This window comes from Calidris pugnax, unplaced genomic scaffold (assembly GCF_001431845.1).
Source record: "Calidris pugnax isolate Ruff unplaced genomic scaffold, ASM143184v1 scaffold71, whole genome shotgun sequence".
Classification (NCBI taxonomy): domain Eukaryota; kingdom Metazoa; phylum Chordata; class Aves; order Charadriiformes; family Scolopacidae; genus Calidris; species Calidris pugnax.
Window position 1 is genome coordinate 2,684,714 of NW_015090882.1, and position 11,640 is coordinate 2,696,353.

Consider the following 11,640-nt stretch of genomic DNA (forward strand, 5'->3'; position numbering starts at 1 on the left):
CCATATTGGAAATAACATTAAAACCTAGCAGGACTGAGTGGTTTTTTGGTTGTTTTTTTAAAAAGATTTCTCCCTTAGAAAGAGTATTATTTCTCTTTTGCAAAAGATTTCAATTTCATATCTATCATTTTTAGGGGGGGGGGGGGTGGAAATAAAGGAATTTCAGACCAACCTAAGGACCCATCATCCCAGTGCAGGAAACAGAAAGGAAAGGAAAAATATTTAGAGCTGTCTTCAGTGCCATACACTGCTTAAGGGCAAGGTTTGGCAGACAAATGGCAAACTTGTTTCAAGTAAAAGGTGAATGATAACGGGGGAAAAAAGAAAAAGAAAAAAAAAAATAAGGAGGAAAGAGCTTTCTGTAAAGGAAAGCATCAGGCTATAATCTTTCCTTCTGCTTTTGCTGGGCTCTTTATTTACTTATTTATCATCAATTAATTAACAGTGCTCCAGAAACACTGGCTCCCAAACAGCTGGCCACTTGTGCTCAGAGTAAATGCCCAGTACACACAATGTAGTTAAAAATGTAAATAATAACTATCGTCAAATACCAGCTGATGTGTCAGTAGAAAGGACACCGCAGGACTCGGGGGAGGGAATAACAACGGTGATCTGAAGGCTACAGATCTGCTCATTGTCCATGTTGACCATAGGGTAGTAACACATGGGTCTAAACTCATGGTTGATCACCATCAACGTGCACACTGAGCACTAGCCAAAAAGAGAGCAGACACAGTTGTTAGGGTGATGTTGTGGAAAGACACAGCAAAGGAAGCTCATCCAGTTATGGGAGCAGTGGCTGGGGGCTTGGTAGGCCTAGGTTTGCACCTCTCCCTTGTCACAGGGCTTTGAAGAGAATGCTGGCAACTCACCCATTGGCTTGAATCACAGAATCACAGAATTGTGGTGGTTGGAAGGGACCTCAGAGATCATCGAGTCCAACCACAAAAGAAAACCAACACAAAACAAAACAAAAAAAAGACCAAAAAAACCCCCACACCACCCACCACCTAAACACACAACGACAACCAAACCAAAAAACCATCACCCACCCACTCAGCAGCCCACAACAAACCAATAATCTTGGGCACTAGAGCATGCCCTGAAGAACCATGTCTACACGTTTCTTAAATACCTCCAGGGATGGTGACTCCACCACCTCCCTGGGCAGCCCATTCCAATGCCTGATAACCCTTTCAGTAAAGAAATGTTTCCTAATATCCAACCTGAACTTCCCCTGGCGTAACTTGAAGCCATTACCCCTTGTCCTGACATCTGTAACTTGGGAGAAGAGACCAACCCCCGTCTCTCTACACCCTCCTTTCAGGTACTTGTACAGAGCGATAAGGTAGCCCCACAGACTCCGCTTCCCCAGACTGAAATGCCATTCATTTCTTTGAAAGAGGCATTTAATTACCTTGGAGAGTCCTGCCTCAGTTCCCCATTTTCACTGCCTCACTACTCACCAGTATTTTGACTCCTTTGATGCCTATGAGCACGTATATTTTTCCTGTTTCATTTCTATGTTAATTCTTAGATTTCTAATTAATATGATCTTTTCCCTTGAATAGGAGGACTAATATTCACTGCCTTCTTTTGGTAGTTTGCCAGAACATGAGTATTCTCATTGCAAATCTCAAACTTCTGTCTTAAAAATATTTTGAAGGACACAGTGACAGACACATGTGCACAAAACCCAATTAGGGATTTCTCACCCCCATCCTTCACTAGAAAAAAAAGGTTAAAAAAGAGGGGAAATGGGTGTCTCAAATTACAGTCATTAACAAGTTAGAATCTGCTGAAACCTCATTGGGACTAACAAAAGTTAATGCTGCTGGGGCTTAAATTTTGATAGGATTTGAGAGCAACAAGGCTGAGGGTATAAGGTACAGTGTGTGCCCCCATCAAATGCAGAATTTCACTGAATTTCACTTAATTTCTAGATTTGGAAGGGACCATAGAGATCATCTAGTCCAACTCCCCTGCTGAAGCAGGATTGCCTAGAGCTAGAGCATGTTACTCAGGAGCATCCAGGCGGGTTTTGAAAATCTCCAAGAATAAAAATGTGTTGATTCCAGTGCCACCACTCATCCCTTGACATGGGACGAAAGTACCATAAGTCTCTGCCAGGTTGGTCTTTTTCTCCGTTGGCTCACTTTTCAGGACCTAGGGACGGCCTTCTCCTGTGCATTTAAGAGTTCCTCCTTGAAGTATGACCAGCCTTCCTGGGCACCTTTGCCCTTCAGGACTGTCTCTCAAAGGACACTCTCCATGGAGTGTCTCAATTAGGACCATGCTCCTAAACAGGCCAAAGCCTGCCCTTCAGAAGTCCAAGGTGGCAGTTCTGCAGGCTCCCCACCTTGCTTCTCCAAGATTTGAAAACTCTTATCATTTTGTGATCGCTCTGCCCAAGAAGGCCTTGTAAGAACCTGACAGAAAGACAAGATGCCTCCAAGCTCGCTTGCTGCAAGACTTCTGTTGCCAGTGTACTGATAACAAAGAACGTATATCCTTGGTTCTCCAAACAACTACTGCCCTCTACCCCAAAAAATTGCTAGCCTTGCAAGGCCCAGAGCTGCTTGTGGGGCAGAGGCAAGGGGGGCTCGTGTAGCAACTGGGTGAGACAATGATTGGATAAGCACGGATAACTGTCACGTTGGGCAAGCGACGAGTCAACGGGGACTATAAATTATTGTTGCATCCCACAGAAATTGGGACGCTCACCACTGTCGACCCTCCTCATCATTATGAGGGTTGAAGGAGGAGGGAGCCAGACTCTTTTCAGTGGTTCCCACTGAGAGGACAAGGGGCAACGGGCACAAGTTGGAACATAAGAGGTTCCACTCAAATATGAGGAGAAACTTCTTCACGGTGAGGGTGACGGAGCCCTGGAAGAGGCTGCCCAGGGAGGGTGTGGAGTCCCCTTCCTTGGAGATTTTCAAGACCCACCTGGATGCTCCTGAGTAACATGCTCTAGCTCTAGGCAATCCTGCTTCAGCAGGGGAGTTGGACTAGATGATCTCTATGGTCCCTTCCAACTCTAAACATTCAGGGAAATTCAGTGAAATTATGACTCAAGAGACCTGAGAATCACAGATCAACGGCACACTGTTGACTCCAGAGGTCCTTCAAGTTGTCTAGCAGTGTGGATATGCTGGTGGTGACTTTTCTTGCTTTGCTCTCCCTAATTCTTCTCTTTTCCTGCTTTCCTATACCTCTGCCTTTTGTCTATCTCCATCTAGTGTCACTTGTAGGTAACAATAGTAAAGCTGTAGTAAACAGCATCCGACCTCCTCTGTGTCTTACTCTTGGCCCCAGAATCATTTCGAACACCCTCCCGGACCAAAAAATCAGACTGGAGCCTAACAGACCTTCAACCCTTACATCCCCCCTAAGACCACCTCTGTTAACAAGCAGCAGGTCCAGTAGGGCACTTTCCCTGGTTTGCTTCCCCACCAGCCGCGTTAGGAAGTTGTCTTCCACACACTCTAGGAACCTCCAGGACTGTTCCCTCTCTGCCGTGTTATATTTCTAGCAGACAGCTGGGAAGCTGAAGTCCCTCATGAGAACAAGAGTGAGTGATGACAAGGCCTCTACCAGCTGCTTATAGAATATTTCATCAACCTCTATATCCCGGTTGGGGAAGTCTATAACAAACTGCCCCCACGCTGTCTGCCTTATCAGCCTTCCCCTTGATTCTTACCCACAAACACTCAACACTGTTGTGTGTGAGCCGACGCAGGCAGGACACAGGAACAACCACAAAACCATGGATTAAGGGCAAAGAACAAATTTAATGTTAATACCTCATGGATCAGGGAACCTCTGAAGCAGACCATGCAGACTGCAATGTTGGGACATCCTCTCTTGTCATGAGGCCCAGTTCACTGCTTTTTATTTTATGCACTGGAGAGAAAATCCACCAAAAATGTTCATGACATAGGTGTGGCCTTGGCCATGCAATTTGGCTTGTTAAAGGAGAATAAGACAGTAACGCAGTCTAGCACTATTTCAGGATTGAAATGGTTGAGTCTTAAAGTTTTGCATTGTCATTTTGCTCCTGTTTTAACAAGCTTAAAGGGGAAAAACCCTTTGTATATCTTCTGGTCAAACTCTGTTCTGACTGTGTAATCTCTACCTTCTTCACTGTGACCTAATCATACGTGACAGTAACTCAAAGTGAATAATTTGTATTATTGGCATCTATAGATATAGTTTTCGTGTGAGCCAATGCAGGCAGGACCCAGGAACAACCACAAAACCATGGATTAAGGGCAAAGAACAAATTTAATGTCAATACCTCATGGATCAGGGAACCTCTGAAGCAGCACTCGGGCAGAGGCAGGCAAGCAGGGGCCGCAGGCACCGTGGAGTGAGAGTCCTTATTAGCAAGAGAGTCCTCGTTAGCCGGGGAGTGAGGGAGCAAGAGAGCTGCCACTTGCTGTTTGGGGCTGGATTGCCAGGATTCAGGCAGGCAGAGTTTTCTGCTGGGCTTTGATCTCTTCAGCAGCAGGGCAAGAATCCCAGGCGTGTTTGAGAAGGTGCCCCTGAGTCCATCCCAGGCCTGTGTTATCTAAGTGCAGATGTTCTACTTGTTGAGCACACAAAACTAAGCAACAATTAGTGTGAGAGATGTGTTTTCCAGCACCCCCCACATGCATATTTACAGTCCTCCTCACCAATCTTCTTGTCATTTGGCTTCTTTTACAGACTAAAGCCAAGGACAGTCTTCAGAGAGTTCTTACTCTCTTCAGAGTCCTTACTCTGAGCCTTTCCATAAGAGGTTCCACTCAAATATGAGGAGAAACTTCTTCACGGTGAGGGTGACAGAGCCCTGGAAGAGGCTGCCCAGGGAGGTTGTGGAGTCCCCTTCTTTGGAGATTTTCAAGACCTGCCTGGATGCTCCTGAGTAACATGCTCTGACAAGCTCTGGGCAATCCTGCTTCAGCAGGGGAGTTGGACTAGATGATCTCTATGGTCCCTTCCAACTCTAGAAATTCAGTGAAATTCAGTGAAATTCCATGAACAAGGACTACCCCAGAAGTGACTAGTCTGAGAGTGCCGTTGCAATGCTATCTCCACAAGAGGGAAAAAACGGAAGATAAAAGTTAAACTGCAATTTATTTTTCTTTTTTTTGGTTTGGAGGGCAGCTTTTATCTTTGGTCTCGGCTTGTAGGAAGTCTGTGTTAACCCTTAAAACATGCCAGCTGAAACAATACGCAACTGCCACTTAAAACTTCACAGCTGTTTCAAAGTTGTCACTACAACTGCACTGTCAGCTGTGTTAAACTCTCCTAAAATTTGACATGAGCCATTATAAAGCTCTTAGCTACCTAAGTGGCACTAGAGTAATGCCACTTGGTTTCTAATGCAGGCAGACACCGACCTCACTGGAATAAAAGATGCAAGTCCCTTACTTCAAAGCAGAAGCTTGACAAGCTCTGGGCAATCCTGCTTCAGCAGGGGAGTTGGACTAGATGATCTCTATGGTCCCTTCCAACTCTAGAAATTCAGTGAAATTCAGTGAAATTCCATGAACAAGGACTACCCCAGAAGTGACTAGTCTGAGAGTGCCGTTGCAATGCTATCTCCACAAGAGGGAAAAAACGGAAGATAAAAGTTAAACTGCAATTTATTTTTCTTTTTTTTGGTTTGGAGGGCAGCTTTTATCTTTGGTCTCGGCTTGTAGGAAGTCTGTGTTAACCCTTAAAACATGCCAGCTGAAACAATACGCAACTGCCACTTAAAACTTCACAGCTGTTTCAAAGTTGTCACTACAACTGCACTGTCAGCTGTGTTAAACTCTCCTAAAATTTGACATGAGCCATTATAAAGCTCTTAGCTACCTAAGTGGCACTAGAGTAATGCCACTTGGTTTCTAATGCAGGCAGACACCGACCTCACTGGAATAAAAGATGCAAGTCCCTTACTTCAAAGCAGAAGCTGTTCAATAATACCGCTTTTAACTGCTGGCCTTTGCTCTAGAACTCTTCAAATTTTAAGAGATTATAGGCTTGCTGCCCAGCTGAAGCAAATCCCGTGTTTGGAACTATGTTTAAGATCCTCTCCCTCATTTAACTTCAAATGCCTGGAGTAGTATTTGAGCTGATGTCAATGAAATACAAATTTCCAGATGTGAAACTCTGGGGAACATCCGACAATCTGCTGTATACATAAAATGTTATTTGGGGGATTAAGTATTAATTTATTCTGTCTACAGGTCACCAGGTAAGCCTCATACAAGCCCTCTAATTAATACTTAACGTCGTTATTTTAGATTTTAGTTATTTGTTTTCCTGGGTTTGATTTACTCAGCTGTTTTTACCGTGTTTGCAGCAGTAACTGCATCAATGCATTTGTTTCAAGAGTGGCCCTAAGTCTCTTAATTTATTTTTTTCACAGCTAACCAGGTGCTGAAGTTCGGGAGGCTCATCAGCACCTCCAACACCTCAGGGACTGTGACCATCCAGACAGACAAGCCTTTGCTGTGGACAATGGCTATCAAAATGTAACATCAGCCACCGCTGCCTTCTCCAATCTGACTCCATGCAAATGGCTGCGAAAATTCACTGAATTAAGACAATAAAGCTGTTCCAAAAGATGTAAGCAGGCACTGATTTTATGCACCGACTGGAAAAAAAAAGTCTGAAATAAAAAAGTCACTCGAGATCAAGTGAAGGTTAGTAGCAATAACTGAGCACTTCCCTCTGGTATCTCACACTGCTTCATCAGAAGACACGGGAGCTGCCACCCAGTAGCATCACAAGCAGAAGGGAACGTAAAGAAACTGCTCCTACTTAGTCTGGTTAGTTCAGACTATTTTTTACAAGGTGTTTTATTCCAATACTGAACTGGTTTTTCCCCTTTTGCCAAAGGAAATGCAGCGCACTGTTTCACACAGGATAACTACACTAAAAGGTGATAGCACTAAGAGCAGCTCATCTCATGTCTCTGCCCTGCTTTATAACCTATGCAGGTGCTGGTGAAGATTTCTCAAGAAGAGTAATAATTGAACTTTTCTACTTATGAAGCAAGTCTACGTGCTGAAGAAGCTTCAGTTTTGCTGTAATACCAATATCAGATTTCCCAGTATAAAGTGCTTTTAAAGTCTGTAATAGAATCACAGAATCATAGAACTGTCTAAGTTGGAAGGGACCTTTCAGATCATCTGGTCCAACCATCAACCTCACTCTGATCAAACCCATCACTAACCCATGTCTCTAAGCACTAGGTCAACCCAGCTCTTAAATCCCTCCAGGGATGGGGCCTCAACCCCTTCCCTGGGCAGCCCAGTCCAAGGCCTAAGAACCCTTTCCCTGGAAACATTTGTCCCAATCTCCAATCTGAACCTCCCCTGGATCTCAATCCGAGGAGGAAGAGCATTGCATCTACCACTGTTTTTGCAGGCTCAGTTTTTTAAATCAAATATTCAATCGTTTAATAAAGGAAAATTCCAGATCAACAAATGCAGAGCCTGTTATAATTCCATGTGCAATTGTCCTACAGAACCAGTATCCAACACAGGTGTATCTGCTGTCCAGCACGGTGAACAAGCTGTGGGTTCACTGAAGGAACTGCTTCATGTCTCTGACAACTAAACTAACCTAAAACCGTACATCTCAGTAACCAACTAAGTTTGCCTTTCTTAATTACACCATCAGGATAATGATTGGCAACAGAAGTTTTTTTTTACTTAATGGAGTTTTTTTCCAGTCAAGTACATAATATAACCTGACAGGATTTCCAAATGCAGGAATGAATTAGGGATAATGATGGTGATTCCAGAAATTAGTGATAAGAATGCCAGTTGATAGACTTTTAAGTCACCACTTGAGAGGATACAGTTATGCTGTTTTCTTGCACTTTTGCTGGAACGATGCTGTGAGTGAACCGTAAATTAAGCTTCTGAAGAGAAGCTCTGTGGTTGTCATCCTTGGAGGTTTTCAATACCCCACTGGAAAAAGCCCTGAGCAACCCCATCAAAATGCTACTCTGAGCCAGCTTTGAGCAGGAGGTTGGACTAGAGACCTCCCAAGGTCCCTTCCTACCCCATTGGTTCTATTATGGCTGGAAAGAAGTAACAAAACCAAACAAAAACCAAACCAACAAAAAACCCCAAACTCTACTGAAAAAAAACCTGTAACGTACAGGTTTGAGCATGCACACTTTAGAACAGGAATAAGATGACAAGACCGTTTGAAAATCCAAACTGAGCTTGTTTAATAAGCAAACCAGTTACAAAGCTGTGAAATCTTTGCAGCAAGTGTCACAGTGTCTCCTCCTTCATGATGAATATTCAGCCGCCTCTGTTGAGAGAGCAAAGTAATCAGTTTCAACTAATCAAGCGTGATCAAGAGATCCCATCTGAAGTCTTCTTTGTCCTCCCACCATTGCCTTGTTGGGACAAACATTACTACCATTACAGCTTATCTACTATTTTCAAACATTCCTCCTTGCCTAGAGGACCGCTCTTAGAGGTTTAAGTAAGCCCCGTGTCACGGTTACATGGTATTTTTATAGAATTTAATCTGTTCCAGTGCTAGAAAAGGGATTATATCAATCAGCTCTGGAGAATCTGAGGAGTTTGAATTGGTGGTGTTAATACATCAGTACCATGGCTGACGGTGAACATAAGGTTGAAGCATTTCATGCTGCAACCTTCATTCCAAAAGGTGTTTCACAGAATGCAGTTACACCTAAAATGAAGTTTCAAATCTATCTGGCACTCAGTAAACGAAACAAGAGGAAATATGTTCTGTGCCCTGTCATCTTCCAACACACTCGCTTGGTTTTCTCTACCTTGCTGTCCCTGCATTGACTTCGGACACCCAAATTTATAAACTGGAAAAAGTAAGAGTATGTGAGATCCGAGTAAGGTACATGTTGTGTGGATAAACACACACTGAGGAACTGGAAATCAAAATATTTGACGTTCAGTTTTGAAGGAGAATACTAACAAAAAAACCAAACAACTAATTAAGAACTATGGATCTAATATTTTGCAGCATGGTAAATTAACAAGCTACTTCCTGATAAAGTCCTTTGAATCAAGCAATACCTGTCCTGTTACACTAACCTGTGAAATGCCAATGTGGATCCTGTAGGGCTCACTAACATCCTCTATTTAAAACTGAACAGGCAGAAATGAATGTAAAATTTAGTGAAACTGAAGGTTTGTATTTACTTACACAATGATATTGTTGATTGGGATATGGACCAATTTGACAAAGAAACTAATAAATCCCATTATCGCAAAGCCTATTGCTGTTGCCATGGCGATCTTCTGGAACTCTGCAAAAACAAAAACAAAAAAAACCCCAACATTTTAGTCTCGGAAGCCTCGTGCATGGCATAGAGGAGGTGGGCACTACAGTGACCAAAGGAAAATGGTGGAAATGAGAGAAAATGGTAATGCTAACACAGGAAGCAGTTCAAGAGCAAACTGCACTGACGTTAAGAAACCAATCTGCCTTTTCAGAAGACACATTTTAAGAGAGAAAATGTTGCTTTCCACAAAGCACGGCTATCTCAATTTTTTTTTAAATAGTCAGCAGAATCAGAAATTCCCAGTCCTGAACAATTTGCGGACCATTTATTCCACTGCCTTTCCTTCATATCCCTACAGGCCCTCAAAAAAATTCCCAATACAGTATGAAAAAAGGAAAAGCTGCATTTGTGCCTGTCACAGGAAAACAGCACCAAAAATAAGTACTTAAGGGATATTCTCAATTATTATAAGAGTAAGAACCAGTAACAGTCTGGTTATAGTTGCACCTTCTCTATTGCCTTTGAGAAAGCCCAAAAGTCTTTTTCTATACTACCAGCAACAAAGCTCAAAAGCAATCCTAGCTCCGTTCGAGTCTCCTAAAATGCAGCGTTTCCTCCAAGGTCACGTAACAAGCAGTTTCCTCCAGCCTCTCCCCCAAGTTGACCGCAATCAGTGAAACCTGCCTCCTGCTGTGTTTGTTCTTTTCAGAGCGCACGCGAGATCTTCTCAGATCAGTTGACCTAATACATGAAAATTCTTACTTGCCTGTCCCAAAATGGCTTATTTCAGCTGCTCAGCTGATTTCATCAGGTGATTTTTAGCAATCTCTCATGTACCTGACTGAGCAGACACCGGAAAAGGACGCATTCAAGTTTATTATATCCAGAACCCTAAATCCAACTGGACGACTGCTCAAGGTTAAGTTTCATACGGGAAGCTGAGGAACATTCCTGGCAAATAAGTCACAAATGGAAAGATTCGTGGTAAGACAGATGAGGAAACGAGGATGGTGCTCTGTTTTATTGTGTGCTCTACCTTTCCTGTCAGGCTTGGTGCATCTCTTGACGAGCCGTATGGAGTCTTTGACAAACTGGCGGCTGGGTTCCACGAATTGCATTACCTGATCCATGATCACCTGCAAAGATGAAGGGGTTCAGTATTGGCGCTGCCGCGCATCTACTGCAAGAGAGAACTTTTTAGTTACAGAAGGAGAAGGAGCGCTGCAGAAATTTCTAAAGACTTGAGGTAACTTAAAATGTCATATTCCAAGCTTTAAAGATACTTTCACTTTGCAGAAAATAAACACTGTGTCAATGTATAAACACGATGACCTACCACTACCTACAAAAATTAAGAAAAATACCAGAATCACAGAATACTCTGGGGTTGGAAGGGACTTGTGGAGAGCATCTAGTCCAACCACCTGCCAAAGCAGGTCCACCTAGAGCAGGTCCCACAGGAACGTGTCCAGGTGCGTTTGAATGTCTCCAGAGGAGACTCCATCACCTCCCTGGGCAGCCTCTGCCAGGGCTCTGCCACCCTCACAGCAAAGAAGTTCCTCCTCATGTTTAGGTGGAACTTCTTATGTTCAGGTTTGTGCCCATTTCCTCTTGTCCTGTCAATGGGCCCCAGTGAAAAAAGACTGGCCCCATCCTCCTCACACCCACCCTTGAAGGATTTATAGGCGTTGATCAGATCCCCCCTCGGTTTTCTCTTCTCCAGACTAAAAAGACCCAAGTCCCTCAGCCTTTCCTCGTAAGAGAGATGCTCCAGGCCCCTCATCATCTCTGTACCCTCTGCTGTCCCCTCTCCAGCAGTTCCCTGTCCTTCTGGAACTGGGGAGCCCAGAACTGGTCCCAGTGCTCCAGATGGGGCCTCCCCAGGGCAGAGCAGAGGGGCAGGATGACCTCCCTCCACCTGCTGCTCACCCTCTTCCTGATGCCCTCCAGGATGCCATTGGCCTTCTTGGCCACAAGGGCCCATTGCTGGCTCATGGGCATCCTGTTGTCCACCAGGACTCCCAGGTGCTTTTCCTCAGAGCTGCAAAAATTACGCCTTTTGGCACAGAGGAAAGCAACAGCTCCATCACAGCTTGTGTCATCCTACGCCGTATTTTTTCAGAGAACGCTGCTAAAGTCATCTAAAGAGGTAAAAGTCCCCCGTGTAAAGAAGCCCCTGGGGCACAGGCCGCAGGAGGGCTGGTGGGCACCGAGACGAACGCTATGGCCCGATTTTATTCCCAAAACAAGCGCCCACCACCGCCGGCGAGCGGCACCGCCGGTCGCTAATTCGCACAGACCCCCCAGTACCAGGCTCCCTCCTATCGAACCCTCTGTCGCCGACCTCCCTCCGTCTCCTCCCCTTCCCTTCC

General features: G+C 44.3%; 1 protein-coding gene across 1 annotated transcript; it reads right to left on the reverse strand.

Moving 5' to 3' along the window:
* Nucleotides 1-8,196: 8,196 nt before the first annotated feature.
* On the reverse strand, nt 8,197-10,523 carry LOC106890871 (protein transport protein Sec61 subunit gamma). The gene is made up of 3 exons (XM_014946957.1): nt 10,305-10,523; nt 9,190-9,292; nt 8,197-8,307 (listed from the first exon to the last, which is right to left on the reverse strand). The coding sequence occupies exons 1-3, from the start codon at nt 10,396-10,398 to the stop codon at nt 8,298-8,300; spliced, it is 207 nt and encodes a 68-aa protein (XP_014802443.1). The 5' UTR covers nt 10,399-10,523; the 3' UTR covers nt 8,197-8,297.
* Between the last annotated feature and the right edge of the window lie 1,117 nt (nt 10,524-11,640).